Below are 24,415 nucleotides of genomic sequence, written 5' to 3'. Positions count from 1 at the left end.
TCAGGAGGTTGCGCAAATACCATGGTCCTTTACCCTGGGCAATGCGGTGTGCAAAGCAGAGAGCTTTAAACTTGATGCGCTCCTCAATAGGGAGCCAGTGAAGTTTTTGTAATGCTGATATGCCAGATGCCCTGCGCGGGAGGTTGAGTACCATGCGGGCTGCAGCATTTTGTACGCTTTGTAATTGGTGTAAGCCTTTCCTGCTCAGTCCCAAAAGGAGGGCGTTACCGTTGTCCAAATGTGGAGTCACTAGGGCATGAACAAGAGTCTTCCTAGCACTGATGGGGAGCAGATCAAGAACTTTACGGAGTTTTTTTAGTATACCAAAGCATTTGCCCGTAATTTTGCTGATCTGTTGTTTGAAGGAGAGCTCTGCATCCAACCATATCCCAAGAATTTTAATGGAAAGTGCTGGACGGGGAACTACTCCGAGTTCTGGTGGCCACCAAGCCTGCGACCAAGCAGAGGAGGACTTGCCAACCATCAATAGCTCAGTTTTATCGCTATTGGAGCGGAGGCAGTTGTTATTCATCCAGTCTGCTACTGATCGCATGCAGTTGGAGAAATTGGTGGCATCCTCAGCCTGATTATTGGAGAGATTGATTATTAGTTGGGTATCGTCAGCATATGTGACGATATCCACGACTGAAGATGGTATTTATGTTTCGTAAACTTACAAAAGTTACTTTGAGAGCATATATCCAAATTAATTAAACTCCCTCTACAATCTATAGTTTTTAGTCCATTTATTTAAAGATTCTTGCACCTAATGCACATTTTAGTCTGATTTCCTTGGAAGATTAGTTATCTTAGTGTTCTGGATAGTTACAATAAGGCCAACCTTTCCCAAAGTCCACCAGCCGCCACTGAGTCAACACACAGTAAGGATTGAACCCTTTCAGGGACAGTGTGAGCTTTAAGGGGCAGATTGACAAGCCCCTTGCGCCTCTTTTACACCACCGTTGCGTCAGTTTTGTGACGCAGCGGCGGCGCAAATCCAGCGCCATGCTGCGGAGTATTTCCAACGTGACGCACGTTGGAAAGCCCTGCGCTACATGGAGGCGTTCCGGCGGGGGGGGGGGGGGGGGGGCGTTCTGGCACATGAACGCCTCCTAAAAGTGGCTGAGTGAAATCAACAAGGCGTAAGGATTGACGCAGCATGTTAGGGATAGGGCACCCCCGAGCCTTGCTGGAGCTGCCTTGCGCTTGCAACGCAACTCCAGTAATGCGCCGTCTTTCCGACGGGGATGCAACACGCATCTGCCCATCCGTGCGCCATGGTGCGCATGCGGCACAACAGTGGTGGGGCACGGGTGGGCAGATGTATCGGAACTCTTCTGGCGCTTCCCTGCTGATAAGCAGAGATGCGCCAGAAGTAGTAAATCTGCCCCTCAGTGTGCTGCAAGGTGCAGGGGGGAGAGCGCTGGAAACGCACCAGGTATTTCAAGCGCAGCAGGCTTCACGCATGCTGCAGCACAGCAAAGGTGATGATTGCTCTGCAGAGGCCCATCCAGGCTCCAGCTACATCAATGCTGGCCTCTCTGCAGTGACTACCACAGGGGTCCAATCAGAGGGAATTGTGGGTGGCTTTGGTGAATTGGACTTCTATCCACAGAGAAGTGGACAGAAACCATGAGCTCATCCCACACAGGCCTCTGAACAGACTGGAAATGATACCAAGCGTTTATCTTTACCTGATCAGAGTCCAACTCAACCACCAACCCAGAAGTACCACTCTGCACTAAGCTGACCAATTGATCTGGGATAGGTTATTGGTGATATTTTGAGCTTCATCCAATACACATAATTTGCAAAGGATGAAAGGCCATTCACATGGCTTTAAGTGGGCTGGGTCCCACCGGTGCTGAGTACAGGCAGCTTTTTAAAGGAGGCCTCGAAACGGGTCTCTATCGGGCTCTGTTTTGTGCTCAGACACTGGAGGCCGTTTTTTTCAGACTGCAGTGACAGCAGGCACATGGATGTGCGCATGCGCACACTGCTCACTTCTCGCTAGTGGAGATGCTACGGCATGACGTCATGCCAGCTGAAAGGTGAAGGGAAATCCTTTATAGAGAGTCATTTTCCTCTGATTTCCCTTCTCTCTGTGAAAGTCAGGAGCAGCAACATTGTCGTGGTGTCCCCAGGGCTTTAAGTGGAAGCTTTTTCAATATTATATACAAGCCATAGTTGCTGCTTATTTATCTCATGCAACTAACAACCATTGACATAGCCAATAGTCCTGACTTGCTGTAGGTATTATGTTACTTGTTGAATGGCATCAAACAGCTTATTGCCAACAACGGAAGTACTGGGGTTAATTGATTCTGTCATCTTCTCGAGTCCCACTCCCCTTGAGGCAAGGATAATACTGGATAAGGGAGGAAGTGATACATTTAATGGCCCGCCTAACACCCGGTCTGTATTGCCCTCAGGGAGGACATCAATGACCTCTTTGTCTGTCCTGTCGTGGAATATAGCGGGCTTGGGTTCCAAAACCAGCTCCCCTGAATGGCAATCTTTTATTTCTGGGCATGATTTGTGCCTGTTTCAGGAAACTTGGGCAATGTAAACGATCTATTGTGTGGGCTATTTGAATTTTTATGTTTCAGCAATTGCAGGTGGTAAAGGCGGGCCATCGGGCGGTCTATCAGTCTGGGTTCGCCAAGATGTTGGCTTTGTGGGGAAGGTTTTAGAATCTCACAGTATGGACATATTAATACTTAGATTCACATGGGGTGAGGGCAAAATGCTTGATGTGTATAACATCTCTGCGAGGGGCACTAAGGGAAAGAACTCGGATGTAATGGCCTCCCTAGACTCACTGCTTGACCAGCATTCTAGGGGCAGAGATGTAATGTTAGCAGGAGATTTTAACCCGACATTTGAACCCATTTTAAACGGGACTTCTAATTTTTATGATCTCGAAGATGTATTGTGGAATATCCCGAAATTAGAACTAATTCCCGTAAAAAAATAGACAGAAGCCATAATTCAGATGAATTCACTCTGTATGGAGAAAGGCCTGAGGGCCACAAATGGCAGAACTTAGTCAGACAAAGACGGTGCGCCCACATTTAACAATGGCACCAGTCAAAGCCGAATTGATTATGTTTTAATACATTTTCAGTTATGGCACAAACTAAGAGATATGAGTGTTGTTGTTCGCATCAATAGCAATCACAACCCGCTAGTTGTGGTCTTTGAAATTAGAGCAGACATAGTTACATCTCCCTCTGAAGGGGATTTGTTAACCCTTGTTCCAATTCCATCAAATAATATGAGGCGCTTGAAATGGGCTATTCTCCTAGTAAAACCGGAAGTTCTAGAGATGTTGGCAGTAGATGCAGTTAATGCAACTTCAGTCATGGAGGAACTTTTGTTTAATAGGGCCTCGTCTGAGGAGGTTATTAGATTCCACAGGGAGTTCTTTAGAACGCTTTGCACCTATTTTCTTAAGACTGGTAAAAATAATGGTACCATCCGGAAAAAGGGAAGTGCCTGGTTTAATAAGGAATGAAAAGAATCCCATAGCTCCCTGGGGAAAGCAATTAAGGGTGGTAATATTCCCTCAATTCGATATTCTAGGCATAAATATAGGAAAGCCCAGGAGATGGCAAAAAAATCTTGGGATGAAAAAAGGTGGCAGGAACTTAAAAGAGCCTGTGAAAATAAAAATCAGAAACTCTTCTGGGATGTAGTAAAATGGGGCAGAGGTGGGACCCATGCAGAACCAGTCAATTATGTGAGCCAAGATCAATAGGTCAAGCACTTTGAATCACAATATGAGTCTAGTAATGTTGACGAGGAACAGTCTGCCCCCCCATGGGTTTATTATGACGACCCTGCCTTCTTAAAAATGGATGTCGACATTTCACTAGGTACCCTGCAGGGAGGTAAAGCGCCAGGCCCTGACGGCATTCCAGTCGATATTTTTCTCCATGATAAAACTATATGGAGCTGTTACATCTTACTACTAATGAATGAAATTGCAATGGGTGCACCGATACCTGAGTCTTGGAAAGGTGCTGTGATCATCCCAATATTTAAAAATGGTGATAAATCCAATCCGGGAAATTATAGACTCATAAGTCTAATTGACTAATCCCAAAAGATCAGGGGTCGCCTTGTTTTAGATAAAATCCAGGACTGGCTTATTGAGCAGGACATCCTATCCCCCCTTCAAGCAGGCTTCCGTTCAGGCGTAAGCACTATTGATCAGACATTTCGCTTCACTTTCCTTTGTTGGAAAACAGTGGTCCTGGAAAAATGCAGCCTGTTTGCTGCCTTTGTAGACCTAAGGGCAGCTTTTGACCTAGTGCCTCGAAATACACTGTGGAGAGTTTTGTCTGATTTAAAGATGCCCCAAGATCTATTATCTCTTGTAGCTGGTCTCCAAGAGGACACCTATGCGAAGATTAGGTGGGGAAGTCAGGGCCAGGTTACTCCCGCATTTAGAGTGGGCAGGGGGGTGAGACAAGGTTACGTTATGGCCCCCACTTTGTTTTCCATCTTTATAAACGGGGTTGCAAAATTCTTGGAGGACACTCCAAAGGACGCACCTAAATTGGCGGGCGTAAGAATTCCAATTCTTATATTCGCCAATGACACCCTCTTAATAGCAAAATCTCCAAGTGGTTTACAGCGAGCATTAGTTCTCTTTAAGGAATTTTGTCACATACAGGGTCTTGAGATAAACGTCTCAAAAACGAAATACATGACATACAACCCGCAAAGATCCTCAGGAGGAGTAATGCTATTGAATAAGCATCCCTTGGAGAAGGTGAATGACTTCACATACCTAGGAGTTATTATCCAGGATAATATGAAGTGGGATAAGCATCTGGACATGGTCACATTAAAACATTGCCAGTTAGGGGGTACCATATTGTCCGAATTTAATGCATACCTTACCAAGCCAGTAAGTCCTCCTTTGACTATTTACAATATGAAAGTCGTTAGCGCAGTCCTCTATGGGGCAGAACTTTGGGGCTTTAATAACCTGTCTAAATTGGCTGTAGCGGAGAATAGCTTCTTTCGAAAATTAGCGAATCTTCCGCAAAGCACCCTGGTAAAGCCCATGCTCTACGATCTAGGAAGGAATGCACTCACGGATAGCGCTAGACTACGCCCCTTGATGTACTGGCGGAGAATCTGGACAACCCCGGAACTGGCTCACTATGCTAAGGGCTTTAAAGATCTGATACGCTGTGACCGTTTAAAAAAGATCTCATGGTTACAGCAGGTTAGATCACTTATGCTAAACACTGGTTTGGTGGCCCTGTGGGAAAACCCTGAGAACGCCCGGTTCCCATCCAGAGAACAAATGAAGGAAATATACTGGGGATGGGTAGATACCAATACATATAGGAAAAGTCACCCCTTGACTCTGACGGGCCAATTCCTCATGGTTAAACCAGTCCAAAACTTAAAACCTTACTAGGATGCTATCACAAAGTAACAAGATAGAAAGCTCGTGTTTCAATTGAGAGTAGGTGCGCTCCCAGTCAAACTGTTTACCGCAAGGTGGGAGGCCTCAATGGACACTCTTTGTCCTAGTTGCAAGGATACCTCTGAGTCTTTGGCTCATTTGCTATTTGCCTGCCCCACCTATATTCGCCCAAGACGAATATGGCTGGCCCCTATTTGTCGAGTCCTGGGGACAAGGAAATGCGATGAGGTGCTAAGATTGCTTCGCTCTGAAACATGGCTGCCACTTAATATCGCTGCAGCCAAATATTTAGGCTGGGCATGGACTATAAGAGCCAAAGCTACTGTGGCATCATGATTAATGTGCTTAGTGTGTATGTCTTTAATTGTTATAGAAACTTGTACATATATGAACTTATTCATAATCATGGCTCCAAAACTAGCAACATTGTACTGCTCCTTTTCTATTGTTACTATGAGCTGGGTTTCCATGTGTGTTTATTGCTCTAGTTGCACTGTTTTATAAAAAAAATGTATAGATGTTTTTTAACTGAGAGATGCTACTCATTTTACCTGATTATATCTGTTTTATTGGGAGCTGATGTAATGGTTTATGCTTTTATGACAAACTGTTGAATAAAGCTTAATTGATGATGACTTGTTGTATCATATATCTGGATGCTATGACAGAAACAGAAAAATACCAGTCGGGCGGCACATTATGCTAAGCACAGATTTTTAGCTTATGTGTTTTAAGCCACGCCCCTTTGAGTGACACCCCAGTTATTTCATCCTACTTAAAGCCCTGGCCATTCATTTTTCCCATTCACCAAATTTAAAGATACGCAGGGGTATGTTTGCAGGAGTAAAATGTATTCTTTATAACCAACTTGTTTTTTTACCCTAGTAACTGTCGGCAGTCATGTCGTCGGACTCAGAAATGGCGGTGTTTGGGGAGGCTGCGCAGTACTTGCGTAAGTCTGAAAAGGAAAGGTTGGAAGCCCAAAACAGGCCATTTGATGCCAAGAACACCTGCTTCGTAGATGACGAAAAAGAGCTCTTCGTCAAAGGAACCATCACGGCCCGAGAGGGTGGCAAAGTCACCGTGAAGACCGATGATGGAAGGGTAAAAATAATCTTATACCAACAACAGCGTACACAAGCCTAGCATCATCACACAGCCAGACATCTCTGCTCAACTCCAACTTTATCTTTGCCTTTCTTTCTTTCTTCCTAGACTGTAACAGTCAAAGACACCCAAGTCTACCCTCAGAATCCTCCCAAGTATGACAAGATTGAAGACATGGTCATAATGACCCATCTGAACGAAGCCTCCGTGCTGTTTAACCTCGCTGAGCGGTATGCAGCCTGGATGATCTACGTAAGTAAGAATGGAGAAGTTTGAAAGGCCAATAGACATATCGCAGAACACCCCCAAAGAATGTCCAGCCAATGAGCGCAGCCTGTGCTTTACCACCCGAAAAGCAAACCTATCCTCAGCGACCGTGTCTGAAATGTCCAGCCAATCAGCGCAGCCTGTGCTTTACCACCCGAAAAGCAAACCTATGAGCAGCGACTGTGTCTGAAATGTACACCTTTAATACTTTCACATTCTGACTTGAGGAGTGCCGAGGGGCCCCTCTTGATTCAGTCCATTTAGCTTCACAAACTAAATGAAGCAGCCATTTGCTCGTCATAGGTTAAGGTTGAGTTTAACCAAAGGGGGTTTACACCCATTAAACAGTTTACATAAATTAGCCTATTGAACAGTAGCAACACCCAACATAGCATTAAATTGCAGAGCACGTTGTTAGTATTTACAGAAGACATATAGGCAAAGGAAGCTTTATGTAAAAGAGTATGTCCCATACATTCCATGAACCAAGCACAGAATATCACACTCTTACTCATGTACATGACTTCACTGGAGGGAACGTACCCACCATTAGTACCAGTAGCAAAAACTAAATTCAGAGAGTGGACCTCTGACCAATCCCAACCACCAACCACTGAGTCCCAGTAGGTATGATGCCTGCCCCAAGCAGAAGCTAAATACAGAGATTGGACCTCTGACCAATCCCAACCACCAACCACTGAGTCCCAGTAGGTATGATGCCTGCCCCAAGCAGAAGCTAAATACAGAGATTGGACCTCTGACCAATCCCAACCACCGAGTCCCAGAGGTATGATGCCTGTCCCAGATGTATGATGCATGCCCCAAGCAGGAGCTAAGTGCAGAGAGTGGACCTCTGACCAATCCCAACCACCAACCACTGAGTCCCAGTAGGTATGATGTTTGCCCCAAGCAGAAGCTAAATACAGAGAGTGGACCTCTGACCAATCCCAACCACTGAGTCCCAGTAGGTATGATGTCTGCCCCAAGCAGAAGCTAAATACAGAGAGTGGACTTCTGACCAATCCCAACCACCAACCACCGAGTGCCAGAGGTATGATGTCTGTATTCCCACAGCTGCCCGGAGAAACAGAACAGAATAATCCCTGTGCCTGAGCGAGCATCAAACCAGCCCGCTCAGGCCAATCCTCATGCTGCTCTCATGCTAGGTATAGCATGAGAGAAGCGTCTAGATTGGATGAGGAGCCTGTGATGTTTTCCAGGGACTACTGGGAGCAGGAGAGCAGAGGAGCACGAGATGCAAGGTGGCCGGCACCATAGGGGAAGTCTTTTATTTATTTATCTTAACCACCACCCCTGTGCTCCCCTCCCGTGCTCCAACTGCGCTCCCTCCACCCACTCTTCGCTTTTCACTTGTATCAGCCGCCACTGCCAGACATCCCTTTGTGCATCACCACTCTGTTCCACTAAATCAAGAGACTAAACCTCAGCTCAAAATTGAAAGATCCACATATCTGGGCAGTGGATGGATGCCACTTTTAGGGTCTATCACAATACAAAAGATAACCTATATCCACAATGCAGAGAAGCACCCAAAATGGTTTACGTAGATTAAAACCTGTGGTTATAACAGCGTGGCAGTCATCACTTGGTAGTTATGATTCAGGACAGTTTTCCATTGAAAAGGCATTTTTTGAGATGCTGATAGCTTTTAACCCCATAGACATATATGATTCGAATTTGGCCATTGCATGCGTAGTCTGGTGAGTCCCGGCATGACAATTTTCATGCAGATCCTTGCAGGGGGAAAATTCTGCTTGCACATAGTCAATAGTGCTTAACAGATTTACGTCAAACTTCACCTGAACCTACAACCCTCCTCAGAAAGTGCTTCCTTTGATGTAGTATCATTCGCTTTCGTATTTTTGGAACTATAAGCCTGTAAAAATGGTGCAGAGCAGTCTCGAAAGTTTAACACTTTTTTATTTCTGTGCTCTTATGAGTCATGATTCAGTGATCTGAGCCCCTTGTCAACCACATTTGGATTTCTTCACAAATGTCATTAGCTGGTGAAGGTCTCTGGAGATATTTTTTTTGCCATCTTGAATACATAAGTCAAGTTTGATTCAGGACTTCTGAGCTGGGGGGGAAAAATGCACAGTAATGGGCAGACCCTAGTTGTTCCACCCCTGGGGAGTGCTAAGGGGCACCCAGTGATGTGGAAAAACTCAAGTACCAGAAGAATAAAATGCGAACAGAGTAAGTCGCAATTTCAAGGAGTAGATTTGATTTTCATTTTGGGAATAAATTGCGAGCTGGATTCAATTAATAATTTTTAAGACCGTAAAAAAATACAGAAAACGGGTGGCTCGGGGAGACGAAGAGAGACAGAGAGGGAGAAAACAAAGAAAGAGGAGGGATAGGGCACACAGGACTAGTGAGGTGGAGAGCCTGGCCGTGGGCCAAGCCCACTGTACACTATTAAAGACCATGCACAGTGGGAGCCGGTGTTTGTAAAGTGTGTTATTAACACCATCGATGCTAGTGTTATTTTCCTCCCTTGCTGATCATTTGATTTTCCCATTGTTCATGACGAGCTCAGCTCGTCATGAGTGTATGGAGGTGTACACCATGACGAGCTGAGCTCGTCATGAGCGTCGAAGGAGTTAAAAAAAACTTACAATTCACTGACAAATTTGAAAATAGATGTATGTCTTACAATATTTTGCTTTGGCCAGTCATATATTTTTACATTTAATTAAAATCCTTTTCTTTAATTTCATTATTTTGCTTTGGCCAGTCATCTATTTTTACATTTAATTAAAATCCCTTTCTTTAATTTCAGACGTACTCTGGTCTTTTCTGTGCCACTGTGAACCCCTACAAGTGGTTGCCAGTGTACAACCCCGAGGTAGTGGCTGCTTACAGAGGCAAGAAGCGCCAGGAAGCCCCGCCTCACATCTTCTCCATCTCTGATAACGCCTATCAGTTCATGTTGACAGGTGATGGTTTACTTGATTTAACAGTTATAATTGTTACTCAAATAGAGCATTTCTTAACACAATCGTTTCTGACATTTCTTGAACAGATCGTGAAAATCAGTCTGTCCTGATCACGTAAGTAATACATCATTAGTAGAAAGTTGAGGTGCTTAATTTACAGCACCAGCTTTATGTGGCTGAAGCACTTAAAAGAATTGTTCGGAATTTCCTATTTCTCTACAGCGGAGAATCTGGTGCAGGAAAGACTGTGAACACCAAGCGTGTCATCCAGTACTTTGCAACAATTGCTGTTGGTGGTGGTGACAAGAAAAAAGAAGCTGCCGGCACAGGCAACAAGATGCAGGTTTGTTTCTCTGCTCAACTCATTTTAACACCACACACTATATGTATGTCAGACAACTTAATTGATGGTGAAACCTTGGTTCTCTAATAGGGAACGCTGGAAGATCAAATCATCCAGGCTAACCCTCTGCTGGAAGCCTTTGGTAATGCCAAGACCGTGAGGAACGACAACTCATCCCGTTTTGTAAGACTTCCAATTTTTTCCAATTCACGGGTTTGAAGAACTATTTGCTGTCTCTTAATAAACACCTGAATTAATTCTACCCTCTATTTACTTTTTAGGGTAAATTTATCAGAATTCACTTTGGAACCACAGGAAAGCTGGCTTCTGCAGATATTGAAACATGTAAGACATACATATATCTACGTTTATATATACACGCAGACACATATCCCAAACGAAAAAGATATATATTTAGCAATTTGTCATCAATTATGTTTGCATTACAGACCTGCTGGAAAAGTCCCGAGTCACATTCCAGCTGTCAGCAGAAAGAAGCTACCACATCTTCTACCAGATCATGACCAATAAGAAGCCAGAGCTGGTTGGTTAGTATCTAACATGGTTCAAATCTCCCTTTATATGCACTCTATAGAAGTATGTGTTAAAAGATTATATTTTTGTAGCGTAAAAAAAACCAAAACATTGTGGCTCACTGAGTCCTGTTTGCTAGAATAACAGTCTCAGAGAGAAAAATGTGTAACTTAGTGAATGATTAATATGATTCAATCAAATTGTCTAAAAGGCAAAGTATTGCAGAATTGATATTAAATTGTAGTAAATAAAACATGTGGCCAGAAATCTAAATTCTGCATTGGTGGATTTCACTAACAAGATCAAAGTGTAAACGGATCATTTAGCACTTGCTGTCATCATTGATAGATTTTCCATTTTTATAATGGAAATGCAGCACACATTGATTACCTGCAAGAGTTTTTGATAAAAGTACAGCAAACAAACGGAATTCATAAATATGTAGGCGGTTGCCTAGTGTCTTACTGCATTATTTAATGCATTCAATTTTTTTGTCTACAACAGAAATGCTGCTCATCACCACGAACCCATATGACTACCCAACCGTCAGCCAGGGTGAGATTGCCGTGAAGAGCATTGATGACGAAGAAGAACTTCTGGCTACAGATGTAAGTGACAATGAACTGAGGCTTCCTCGCCTACTCACCCAAACCTGCTACAAGAAAGGGGTGTAAACGTTACCATACATGGTCATTCCATTAGGCAGGTCTCTCATTCATAAAAGGATCCCCCTTATTTCATGACAGAGTGCCATCGATATCCTGGGGTTCAACCAAGATGAGAAGATCGCCATCTACAAGCTGACAGGAGCAGTCATGCACCACGGAAACATGAAGTTCAAGCAGAAACAGCGTGAGGAGCAGGCCGAGCCCGACGGCACAGAAGGTAGGGCATGCTATAACCCTCATCTTAGATAATAGCATCAGACTTTAAAATGCATTAATTTTAAGAGGATTAATCTCATTATTCAAAGTGAAACTGGCCTTACTGTAGAAAGGTCAACATTAGAGGGTTAAGGAGAAACAACTGCATACCTTAAGATCAGTGTGAGCTGCAGAAATACACTAATTTTACCCTAGGCCGAAAGGGTATCCTGCTACAACATTGTTCAGTGTCACTCTCATCTGCTTGTTTCTTCCTCAATGGCTTTCCTTTTTCTTCTTGTATTTTTCCTCCCTGTGGAGCATGGCCTCTTTGTGATCCTTTGGACTGGATGACGTGTATCCTGCAACTTCTCACATATAACGAGCTACCTTTTCCTTTTTCTTTCAACATCCCATGGAAGTGCATGTATTTACTAGATCTCTCCCTCTTGTGCTGCTTTATTCCTCCCAAATCTCTTGCACTGTGATTCTCCTCACCCCTCCCAGATTGTCTATAAAGCACAAAAAGAAGAATATTTTTGCTGGGGTATAGCTGAATAGCAGACTTTAAGGATTCTTTTTATTTTCTCTCCTGCATTCTACATATTGCATGAAAGCACTGAAGACAGGCTCTTTGCAGCACCCAGTCAGCAGCTGTCTGAAGCAGAAGGTGTACTTAGCAGAACACATCTCCTGGAGGCCCCTAAATCTGCTCCCAGGGCCACTGCAGACAGAAAATGGCTGAATCTTGTGGATATTAAATTTGGCCTTGACAAGCGTTTCCCTTTACATTCTCAAGGGGCCAGATGTATGACCCATTTTTGCATGCGCAAACGGGTTAGTGACCCGTTTGCGCATGCAAAAACGAATAGGGCCATGAATAAACCCTATTTAGCGAGTTGCAATGTATTTGATCGCAATTTGCGAGTTGCTAAATGCCCCGGTTGTTCATATGGCCCATAATTCATAATTTAAAAAAAATTAGGTTCAAAGTTTCCTGAGAGAAAAGTATTTGAAACATAAGCCATGCCATAAAAAAAATAAAAACATTAAATTCAATGTAGTTTTGAGATACCATAAGACAATTATTTGCCTTTCTTTCAGAAATTTGAAATGTTTCTTTGCTTTTACTGTTCTTAAACAATACTTTACAGACAAATGTTGGCAAAGCCAACAGTTTGGCACACACCTTTTAAAGGCAAGATTTACTGCCTTTGCCAGTGCTTGTTTAAATGTACTAATCCCATTTTAATAATCTGTAAACTTTTACTGATTCTTAAAATGGGATTGCGAACCCATACTCATTTGGTATTTGAAAGGCGCTTGCTGTAGGTGTTTCTACCAAGTACCAAATCGTGCAACGTATCAATGTTTTATGTCTGTAGTAACATCGAAGAACTGTTGGCTATCAAATTGGGGTGGTAATACACTTGCTGACGGGAATTAAAAATATAATTTGTTAGGCAGTAGGGAGTGGTCCTGTGGACCTCTGCCAACTCTCAAGCAAACTTTTCACAAAACGAAATCTTTTCTTTTTAAATGCAGCAGTCTCCTTTTGAAAACAGGTTGCATTAAAAAAAACTGTATCTCATTGAAATGCAATCACGGACATGATGGTCTGCTGACCCTACTAGACTACCATACTTTTGATGGCCACCAATTGGAGTGAGTCGCCTACCTTATTAAAACATCCGGCCCACTCTGATTTGTAATGTAACAAGCGTGCCTATTAGTACATAGATCGATTCATTAAATGATTTCCCGGTTGCAAAAATACTAGTTGCTCATTGTGATTAGATATTTACGACCAGCAATTATTTCATCTGGTCTATTGTGCCCTTAGTTTGCACAATATTAACATACTCACCCGCCCAAAAATGGTATGATTCTAAATGCATGAGAGCAAATAGGCAAATGAGCCTTAACGGCGTTTCCCACGGTTCCTGCTGAGGTAGCGCATGCGCATAGATTTTATAAGGTAATATTGGATAATAGGAGGCAAGAGGTTAATGTAGCAAATGGTAGCAGTGGCTAAACTAAGCGATTCACAGGAATTGTAGACTATTGCCAAGATATGTAAGCTAGGCTTTTGTCAAGAAATCCTAATTAGCTGTCACATAAACACTGCAGCGTGGGTTAACCATTTCTCAGATGTTTATAGTACGATGGAGGGTGGATCATCAGCTATCCTGTCCGAGCCTAGGATATCTCATCCAGTTAAGTTGGACTTAAAACTAAAGGAGGTTAAGGAAGCCATCAAACTTAGAACAGGCCAGAAGGTTCCCGGACCAGATGGACTGCTGATAGATTTAAAGAAGTGGAATGTGGAATTATTGGCTCCCTTATTGACCAACGCTTACAATAACCTGCTTAGCAATAACCCCCCAAGCTGTTGTTCTTTCTCGATAATAGTACCAGATTTTGAAAAAGGTAATCTAATCAGGAAATCCCAAGTCCTACTGCCTGCTATCACTCATTGATTCCACAGTCAAGATAATTAATTTTCAATTGGATGTGTGCCTTGGCTCATAGTAACAAGGTTTTACAACCCGTTCAATACGGATTTAGGAAGTGACTTTATACAGTCGAGCAGTGCCATAAACTCCACCTTATTTTGGGCAAATACACCATTGACAAGAGCTGTCCACTGTACCGAGCTTTCATAGATTTGTTGACAGCCTTTGATTCAGTTAAGCACTATAAACTGTGTCAGATCTTACTGAAACAGGGCTTTGACCATACATTGGTTAATTTTTTGCACTTGTTCCATGCAAACTTCATAGCAACGTCTAGATATGGGGCCTGAGGGAAGCTCACAGTGTCGTTTTCAATGGGTAGAGGGGGATACTAGGGTTGTGTGCTTTCCTCATTGATATTTATTTTATATATTAACAATCTAACTCTGTCCTTGGCAAATTCCTTGTGTGATTTGTCCATTGCCAATAAGATACCACCACCGCCTCTGCTGTTTGCAGAAGAGGCTGTGTTCATAGTATTAACACCTAATGCTTTACATTCGTTGGTCGACGCATCTGTGGAATTCATGTCAAGTTTAGATCTCTTGATGAATTTTGGGAAGTCACACATTTTGGTTTGCGGCCACAAACAAAAACGTATTTCAACTATCATTCATGGTACCAGCCATTCAAATGATAATAATTTTTCATATTTAGGCATTTGTTCTGATTCATCAGAGTCATGGGCTACTCACGTCACCATCACCTAGCTAAAGTCCACCAGACACATAAGCAAGTAATTAAGGGCCTGATTACGAGTTTGGAAGTCTTAGAGTGGGCCGACACGCCAGCGCCCCGCTCCAAGACTCCAAACCTCTATTCAGTCAGCCCGCCGGATTACGAGTTATAATCCTGGCAGGCGGTCCTGCAGCGATGCCTTTCTATGGCTCATAGGAGAGCCTTAGGAAGGCATCGCCATAGGAGTGCCACAGCCCGTTCCTGCACAGTATAAATGCATAATATTGTGCATTTCTCTCCTTGCAAGAACAGGGGGTGCAAAAATACATAAGGACACAACATGTTCTCCCCTGCATGCACCCCAAGTGCACAGAGAGTATAGGGGGCCATGTAGGGCCCCAGTAGATTTCTCACCACACCACCTCAGCGGGATTAGGATTCCCCGACGGTTGCAATGGTCCTGTGGGGTCCCAAAGCCGTAGTTGTAATATGACGGTTGGACCGCCAATCTGGCAGTCCTGGGTTGGCCACCACAGGTTCAGCAGTCCGATGGGCCGCCAAACTCGTAATTCGGCCCCAAGTCTACCACACCTTTCTGGGCATATGGGCCTTATCCCAAATTGTGAGATCTATAAATGACAGTGAGTTCCAACTGTAGCCCATGGCACTGGGGTGTGGAGATTTGCTAACTGTACCAATTTATTGATAGAGGAGAACCATTTTTGTAAGAGGGTGTTAGATATCCTCTTCAGATATTGTCCATGGGGAATTAGGTCTCAGCAACATGGAAGATCACATTAAATTGGCACCTTTGGCTTTGTGGTTTCCGTATAGAGTAATCCAGAAGAAACCCTTAATCATATCAGCCAAAAGAACTGCCCGAGCCTAGAAAAAGCTTCTAGTATTCTCTGGTTGGTTGATGTATCAGAAACCTTAAGTAGAAAAGGCCTTTCCCATCTATTAGACAATCAGTCATTAATACTTGCACAAGATAAGAAGGCAGTGAAATCATGGTATATTGTGAGTAATCACCTCAGGAGGAAAAAGGCTGAAATCATGAAACCAGCTTTGAAAGAAATACTTTCCCTGAAGCTGGACATAGAAATGGCTTTTTAACAGTGTTTGGTGCTTGGTAGATGGGATAGGTCATTGCTGTTTATATTCCAGTCAGGAACGATTGTTTATCTACTTTGTTTCCTTTTGGCTAACAACATTCTCAGTCGTCTCAAATTTGTCAATGTGATGTGGCAGGCACTGAATTCCTCATACATTTAATTTTTTTCTCATTTCTATGTAGTATTTAATAAAAGGTTTTTATATTTCATATTTAAAACAATTAAAGTATGTACAATGTAGAGCAACCTGTCAGCATTCCCAATTATTAAATACTGCAGATTTGTTTTAGAGGTAATATTTATCTTAAACGTGCAGTTTTTTCTTGTAAAGGTATGCTATGGTAATTTTATAGGTTTTATATTTTTAATCCTTAATTAATTTCATTCTCTAAATTTCCATGAATTGTTTTTTAACTATATATTACTTCTATGTGTGTGTTTTACATGCAAATAAAGTGTGTTTGACTGACTCACTTAACATACCCACCCAATGAAAATGTCATATTAAAAGTGCGAAAAAGCTCCTATAGATGATTGAATTAAGAAAATATGCACTCAACTAGTCTAATAACATCGATGCAGCTACTACACAGACAGGGCCACAGACACATTAATGTCACAGAATCTTATTGACTATAAGGGAGCAGGAATGTAATAGAAATGAAGAACCAAAAAAAAAAAATGTAAGTGGAATGGGAGATAACATGTGTAGCTGAAAATCATATCAATTATTATGTGAAACAGTTTAAAAGGCCAACATAAAAAGGTAGCAGAAGTGACAAAGAAAATGTGAAATATACAGAGCAGAAATATAATACTCATCTGTTCTACCTTTAGTTGCTGACAAAATTGCTTACCTGATGGGTTTGAATTCAGCGGATTTGCTCAAAGCACTGTGCTACCCAAGAGTCAAGGTCGGCAATGAATTTGTCACCAAGGGGCAGACGGTTAATCAGGTAAATGTGTTTTTTTTTGCATGTGTTTCTCAGGAATATTGATTGCTTTTTATGAAGAAAAATATCTGCAAATATTTTATTGAGTACATTGTTTCAAGGTCTAATAGGTAATCTTTCCTCCATCAGGTCTATAACTCCATTGGCGCACTCTCTAAGTCTGTCTATGAGAAACTCTTCTTGTGGATGGTGATCCGTATCAACCAACAGCTGGACACCAAGCAAGCCAGGCAGTACTTCATTGGAGTCCTGGATATTGCAGGCTTTGAGATTTTTGATGTGAGTTTAACATATTTAGCTGTAGAAGCATTTTGATACTATAATCATAATGAATATCTACTCACTGAATGACTGTTCTGGTTTAGTTCAACACCTTGGAACAGCTGTGTATCAACTTCACCAATGAAAAACTGCAACAGTTCTTCAACCACCACATGTTTGTCTTGGAACAAGAGGAATACAAGAAGGAAGGCATTGACTGGGAGTTCATTGACTTTGGTATGGATCTCGCTGCCTGCATAGAACTTATTGAGAAGGTGGGTCATATTTATTTATTTATTTTGAAGGTTTTATAAAGCGCGAACAAGATCCTTGCGGATATCAGAGCGCTTTCCAGTGATCAGAGTTGAATTATACATAAAGAATACCATGACACATTATACAGGTAATAATATGAAGGAGAGAACAAGCATGGGATAATAGTACGAATGCACAGTAAAAGTCGTGGAGTACAGAAGCATGGGATAACAGTACAAAAAAGCACAGGAACAGTCGTAGAGAGCATAACATGAGTATCTCGATTGATTAAAGTCCAGGGCAAGATAACGTGCCTAGGAAGATTAGATGGACCCTTAAGAAGGTAGTAAGGGTACTATTGTTCTTCAGATTTGCTTAGTGAATTTGCTTATTGTGAATAATGTTTTAGTAAGGTTACAAATATGTAAGTGCTCACCCATAACATCTATTCTTTTCAGCCCATGGGCATTTTCTCCATCCTTGAAGAGGAGTGCATGTTCCCCAAGTCTACAGACACCTCCTTCAAGAACAAGCTGTACGACCAGCATCTGGGCAAGTGCAAGAACTTTGAGAAACCCAAGCCAGGCAAAGGAAAGGCTGAAGCTCACTTCTCTCTGGTGCATTACGCTGGTACTGTGGATTACAACATCACCGGCTGGCTGGAGAAGAACAAGGATCCATTGAATGAATCTGTCATCCAGCTGTACCAAAAGTCATCCCTTAAAGTTCTGTCCATGCTTTACAGCGCTACTGCAGCAGAAATCGGTAAATATCATGCTATATTGTATGCAAATAGTACAAAATGCAACAATAAAACTAAGTCATCTTGACAGAATGCCTGATGCATGTAATATTTTGTTACTTTCAAATCCTAGAAGCTGCAGCTGCTGCTGGTGGAAAAGGAGGAAAGAAGAAGAAGGGCGGGTCCTTCCAGACCGTGTCTGCTTTATTCAGAGTAAGTGTAACAGATAACTGTAGGTCACTGTGGTACAATTAGTCCTGTGACATGATATATCAGACAATACTGCTCGAGAGGTGTTTGTTTTACCCGATATTTCACAAGTGGTCTTCTATGTGTTTAGTGTGTTAAACACTTGTATTTCCCCTATTACAGGAAAACTTGGGCAAGCTGATGACTAACCTGAGGAGCACTCATCCCCACTTTGTGCGTTGCCTGATTCCCAATGAGACAAAGACTCCAGGTAGAGTGTCATTTTGATGATTACCCATTCATACAGTATTGGAGTATCACTGTGTTGCATGAGAGTGTTACGTGAACTGATATGGTCTCGACTCTCTGTCTGTAGGTGTAATGGACAATCATCTGCTGATCCATCAGTTGAGATGTAACGGTGTGTTAGAAGGCATCAGAATTTGTAGAAAGGGATTTCCAAGCAGGATCCTCTATGGTGACTTTAAGCAGAGGTAAAAAGATTGCAAGTAACACCTGTGTGAAATATAGTTGAATATACCCTGTCTTAAAGATAAAACATGATTTTACACTAAAGCTGCAATAAAAGCAAGGTTTCACTGGTTGTGAATTTCTTAACTTTCATAATATTCTTTAGATTGTAAATCATGTATTAACGTTATCCTATACATCAGTTACATAAAATTGTATTATAACACAGTAGCATTAATCCCAGAACTATGTTAAGTAAAACAATGTAGCAACACATTTTTCATTTGTGAATTGACCGTAAAACTAAGTTTAATCATAATTTATTTAAGGTACAAAGTGCTAAATGCAAGTGCTATCCCTGATGGTGCCTTCATTGACAGCAAGAAGGCTAGTGAGAAACTTTTAGGTTCCATTGATGTTGACCATGCTCAGTACAAGTTTGGCCACACAAAGGTAGGAAATTATATATATATTTAATTATTAAAATAAGGAAAATTAAGAACGCCAGTAAGTGTTCATCGTCCACTTCTTCATTGAAGGTGTTCTTCAAAGCCGGCCTCCTTGGTACCCTAGAAGAGATGAGAGATGAAAAGCTAGCAGAGCTTATCACCCGAACCCAGGCTGCCTGCAGGGGATTCCTCATGAGAGTAGAATTCAGGAAGATGATGGAAAGAAGGTATTTATTAAAATGCACAGTTCACTAAAATCTATATTAATGACTCAAACTGAACCTTTCATAATACATTTATTGTTTTTACCCCGAACAGAGAATCCATTATGACCATCCAGTACAATATCAGATCATTCATGAATGTTAAAACCTGGCCATGGATGAAGCTTTACTTTAAGATAAAGCCACTTCTGCAGAGCGCTGAGACAGAAAAGGAAATGGCAAATATGAAAGAAGAGTTTGAAAAGACAAAGGAAGCTCTGGTAAAATCTGAAGCAAGAAAGAAGGAATTGGAGGAGAAAATGGTAGTCCTTCTTCAGGAGAAGAATGATCTTGCATTACAGGTTCAAGCGGTAGGTGACAGTTCATAAGTCAAAGACAACTAGCTATACTTTTACAAAATAAATATTAAACACATTCTGTATTTAATATTCTATTAGGAAAGTGAAAACATGGCAGATGCAGAAGAAAGATGCGAAGGTCTCATTAAAAATAAGATCCAAATGGAAGCTAAAGTGAAAGAGCTGACAGAAAGACTTGAAGATGAGGAGGAAAGTAATGCAGAGTTGACAGCAAAGAAGAGGAAACTGGAGGACGAATGCTCTGAGCTCAAGAAAGATATTGATGACCTTGAGCTAACTCTAGCCAAAGTAGAGAAGGAAAAGCATGCCACAGAAAATAAGGTAAATGTAGACAGATTGTTTACATTAACAATAATATAGAAAGTAACTGCGTCCTAAATTATTTGTATTCATCTGAATATTTTAGGTGAAGAATCTCACAGAGGAAATGGCTGTGCTTGATGAAAACATAGCAAAAGTTTCAAAAGAAAAGAAATCTCTCCAGGAGGCCCATCAGCAAACCCTGGATGACCTACAGGCAGAGGAAGATAAAGTCAGCACTCTGACCAAAGCCAAAACTAAGCTGGAACAGCAAGTGGATGATGTAAGTATACATTTAAAAGGAAAGTGTTTCAAAGAGCATGAAAGGAAACCTTAGGTTGACGTTTCACATTATGTTATGGCATACAGTCCTCTACTAATACTTTCTTTAATACTATTTACCACTATTTGCAATACGATACTGTCACATTGTTACATGTACTACCTTAAGTTACATAAAAGACACATAATTCTACAAATGCTTTTATACCACTTGAGCAACATTGAGAGAGTCTATTTGTGCAGCAACTCACATATTATTTCAGGGAAAAATAGCTAAGCGCAAAACAACTAATTTTATGACATGGTGTGTTAGAGTAAAATATAGTTAAAACTCTTACATATGGATTCCAATTATAGGCAACTAGAAGCAGCAGCTGTAGGTTTTACGTGTTGTCCTTTGGTACTCCTAGTCTCACTAGCCATGAAAAGAGCAGCATGAAATTAAGGTAAACAAGGCTCTAGGAGACTTCTATTCTGTGATCTTTCTACACCTACTCAATGGGAGGCACTGGAAAGTGGGTCAATCCTTGATGGCAGAGAGTATCGAATAGTGTGTGAAACCTGTACATATTGCTTAAAATTTGGTGAACAGAAGATCATGTGCTCACACAAGGTTGAATTGGTTCTAAAAATTGTAAGATACCAAAAGACAGATTTCTCCCAGAGTGGGCACCTCTTTCGAGGTTGAAAGAGCATCTCACTTAGTACTAACTGATAAGAAACAATTGTCTATTAGTATGGTATATAGCAGGACCCATACAACTCTGTACACAAGAAGTTTCTGCTGTGTTGTCAAACAGATTCAGTGAGAAGTATTACATTATGTAATTGGTCATGAGAATGAATCAAAAGTAATCCTTTCCAAGCTTCATAAATAATGTATTTATTAAACAAACTTTACATTAATTAATGCTACAATGAAATATAACACCCTTCTCTGTAGTTAGGTACAAATATCTTTCAGTTGTACAATACTTCTGGGTAACTTATTACCATCTAATGTCATGCTCCAGTATGAAATTACTCCATATGAGCAAAGTAATATTGAATCCATGACAGGCAGAGTAAGTCTGACACCACGGTAACCTGAAACCATTATTTCAATTTACCATTACATATGATGCAGTCTAATTTTGGCCTACGCTATGCTGAAAACCTCAATAATGGAAATTTGAGAGAAAAAAAATGTTTTTACAGCGTTTTAGCTAAATCATTTGTGTTCATACTTACACACATGCACACACCCATCAACCCACATAGAAACAAACCTCTACCACCTTCCACAAATCTAACAAATAGTTTCTCTCATTTTGTTTGATTTAGCAATGCCTTAAAATCTCCTTGGTGAAACATTTTAACCAATAATACTCTATTTCTGACATAGTTCATGTCATTATGGATCCTGACCACATAAAAGAGCTAAACTTATCACATTCACACAATATTAAGCCTGCTAAATCAGTGTACCTGGGATTACTGCATTCTAGATAAGCTTGATACCAGAGATATTAAGAAGCAGATGTTAAAAATAGAGCTCAAAACTTTGGATTAAGCAAACTCTTTCTGTGAGCACCTTTTGCCAATATAGCAGTATACCATCACTTTGTCAAAAATGACCGTATTAATGTTCATAAAAAACTGAACCCTATTCATCATCATGGCATTTAAGATATGAATTTAAATACTCAGCTTGAAGGATCTTTGGAACAAGAAAAGAAACTTCGCATGGACCTTGAGAGGGCCAAGAGGAAGCTTGAAGGTGACCTGAAGCTGTCCCAGGAAACTGTGATGGATCTTGAGAATGATAAACAGCAAAGCGATGAAAAACTGAAGAAGTAAGTACATGTAAGGGGGATATAAAGCTATATAGTTTCAATGTTTCAATTCAATTACATGATTTCCATAGCTTTCTGAAAACGTTTGTAGTAAACTCTTTTACTGCAAAATGCTTATTTCAAAGATAGACATCACTGTCAAAGGTTAGTAACATTGTGAAGGTTGATATTGACAACGATTTCTGTTTTTCCTCTTCTCTGTCTTCAACTTTTTCTCGCATAAAATAATTTTTTAATAGAATTTGTTATTTATAAAGAAAATCAGGCACATTTGATTTATGTATGAATTTGTCTATTGTAACTTTTTTATTGTGTGATTCGCATTAAAGTTTCATTTTGGCTAAACTAGCGACTCTGAAGCAGGTCAGCATAACATGCAGACTAGAGCCTTAAATATACTAACATGCATTTATTTGTGAAATTCAGGAAAGACTTTGAATTAAGCCAAGTTCAGAGCAAGATTGAAGATGAACAATCTCTGGCAGCCCAGCTGCAGAAAAAAATCAAAGAACTCCAGGTACTGACTTTAATGTATCAATTATCAGCTTAGTTAGTGTAGTTAGTATTGCAGAAGTGGAGAATGTTATCATTAGAATGTCATTCTTAGAATGTGATATTTAATTTATCAGGCGCGCATTGAAGAGCTGGAAGAGGAAATTGAAGCAGAGCGTGCAGCTCGAGCAAAGGTTGAGAAACAAAGGGCTGATCTCTCCAGGGAACTTGAAGAAATCAGTGAAAGACTGGAAGAAGCTGGTGGAGCCACTTCAGCCCAGATTGAAATGAACAAGAAACGTGAAGCAGAGTTCCAGAAACTGAGACGAGACCTGGAAGAGTCCACTCTACAGCATGAAGCTACTGCTGCTGCCCTTCGTAAGAAGCATGCAGACAGTGTTGCAGAACTTGGGGAACAGATCGACAATCTGCAGCGGGTCAAACAAAAGCTGGAGAAAGAAAAGAGTGAATACAAAATGGAAATAGATGACCTTGCCAGCAACATGGAGAATGTATCCAAATCCAAGGTAAGCCAATGACAAGCAATCTTCTAATCAGTAAATATTGTTCTCTAAAGACTTCTAATTAAATTCCTCTTATTCTAAAGGCAAACCTGGAGAAGGTGAGCCGTGTACTTGAGGATCAGCTCAGCGAGATTAAGGCCAAAAATGATGAGCATCAGAGTCTTATTAATGACATCAGTACACAGAAGGCACGCTTTCAGACAGAAAACGGTAAGAATTTCAGTTATAACTTGCGTAGGAGATTCCAGTTTGTTCAAGTACAGCACACACATGTTCATATTTACACCAAGATTGTACTTACTAAGAACAATTCAGGGCTGTGCAGAGTCACTTTGTTTAGAGTAAAAACCCTGTCTGTGACCACAAGTGACACTAAACACTAGCCACTGGACCACGGGAAACGGCTACTACAACGCAGCCATTCCACGCACACCATAACCACACATGTATTACAACGCATGCGTGGTTACAACAAAAAGCCTTTGCCAAGCATACCTTTACTACGAAATAGGTAGTAAAGGCATGTGTGCTAAAGTAAAAAAAAAAAAGAAAAGGGGGGAGCTTGGGGGGGGGGTCTTCCACCCACCAAAAAAAAAGCGTGGGTTTTAAAACAAAAAAAGCACGTGTTTCTGAAAAAAAAAGAAAAAGATGTGAAGGCAATCGCTGTCATAAGAGGAAACGGAAAAACACTTCCGCTTCCTCTTAATGATGTACCGCGTCACCACAGAAAATCAAGGAGAGGAGAGGTAAGGAGTAATGAGCAGGTGGTGTGGCAGAGAGGTAAATTAAAAAGGTACATTTTTAGGGTGAAATTCCTTTAACATGAAAATGCCATTTACATGCATACTTTTTCACCGAAAATCGTTGTAAAAGTATGCGTGTAAAAGGAATTTTCGTGGTCAAGGATATTCATGGTGATGGCATTCGCGTTCTAATGCATGCGTGGTAAAGACATGCGTTATAACAGAATGTGCTGTAAAGTCATACAACCCTGGACCACAGTCAAGTAAAGCATTGTCTGACTAGCATTCAACAAAGGACAAATGCCCGACCTTTGTAACACGTTCCATATATAAACCAAAATGTGCCACTCTACTATCAATCAACATTAGTCTCATCATAAAATGGCCACAAGTGCATGTACACTCTATAGGTGCCGTTTTGGAATTAATACTGAAATTAATCTAAAATCCTGAAAGGTCCCAATAGGTCATCAATATTCAATGCACAAGACATGCAAGGTTGAC

The 24,415-nt window shown here is 41.2% G+C and overlaps 1 protein-coding gene across 1 annotated transcript in view; it reads left to right on the top strand.

The window, feature by feature from the left end:
• LOC147684406 (myosin-4-like) overlaps positions 1 to 24,415 on the top strand; it is a 67,081-nt gene that overhangs the window by 5,435 nt on the left and 37,231 nt on the right. Inside the window, exons 2-27 of the mRNA XM_086940332.1 lie at positions 6,335 to 6,553; positions 6,665 to 6,808; positions 9,627 to 9,783; positions 9,870 to 9,897; positions 10,006 to 10,126; positions 10,217 to 10,309; positions 10,408 to 10,471; positions 10,576 to 10,674; positions 11,165 to 11,268; positions 11,407 to 11,545; positions 16,670 to 16,788; positions 16,915 to 17,064; positions 17,151 to 17,321; positions 17,760 to 18,066; positions 18,177 to 18,256; positions 18,416 to 18,503; positions 18,609 to 18,726; positions 19,033 to 19,156; positions 19,243 to 19,379; positions 19,471 to 19,726; positions 19,814 to 20,056; positions 20,142 to 20,318; positions 22,007 to 22,152; positions 22,579 to 22,669; positions 22,782 to 23,171; positions 23,252 to 23,378. Coding sequence (XP_086796458.1) covers positions 6,350 to 6,553; positions 6,665 to 6,808; positions 9,627 to 9,783; positions 9,870 to 9,897; positions 10,006 to 10,126; positions 10,217 to 10,309; positions 10,408 to 10,471; positions 10,576 to 10,674; positions 11,165 to 11,268; positions 11,407 to 11,545; positions 16,670 to 16,788; positions 16,915 to 17,064; positions 17,151 to 17,321; positions 17,760 to 18,066; positions 18,177 to 18,256; positions 18,416 to 18,503; positions 18,609 to 18,726; positions 19,033 to 19,156; positions 19,243 to 19,379; positions 19,471 to 19,726; positions 19,814 to 20,056; positions 20,142 to 20,318; positions 22,007 to 22,152; positions 22,579 to 22,669; positions 22,782 to 23,171; positions 23,252 to 23,378 — 3,877 coding nt within the window. The 5' untranslated portion in view covers positions 6,335 to 6,349. The remainder of the gene's footprint in view (positions 1 to 6,334; positions 6,554 to 6,664; positions 6,809 to 9,626; positions 9,784 to 9,869; positions 9,898 to 10,005; positions 10,127 to 10,216; positions 10,310 to 10,407; positions 10,472 to 10,575; positions 10,675 to 11,164; positions 11,269 to 11,406; positions 11,546 to 16,669; positions 16,789 to 16,914; positions 17,065 to 17,150; positions 17,322 to 17,759; positions 18,067 to 18,176; positions 18,257 to 18,415; positions 18,504 to 18,608; positions 18,727 to 19,032; positions 19,157 to 19,242; positions 19,380 to 19,470; positions 19,727 to 19,813; positions 20,057 to 20,141; positions 20,319 to 22,006; positions 22,153 to 22,578; positions 22,670 to 22,781; positions 23,172 to 23,251; positions 23,379 to 24,415) is intronic.

The sequence above is a fragment of the Lissotriton vulgaris genome, chromosome 10 (genome assembly GCF_964263255.1).
Source record: "Lissotriton vulgaris chromosome 10, aLisVul1.2, whole genome shotgun sequence".
Taxonomy (NCBI): Eukaryota; Metazoa; Chordata; class Amphibia; order Caudata; family Salamandridae; genus Lissotriton; species Lissotriton vulgaris.
The sequence above is the reverse complement of the archived record's forward strand: the minus strand, read 5'-3'. Positions and strand labels throughout refer to the sequence as shown.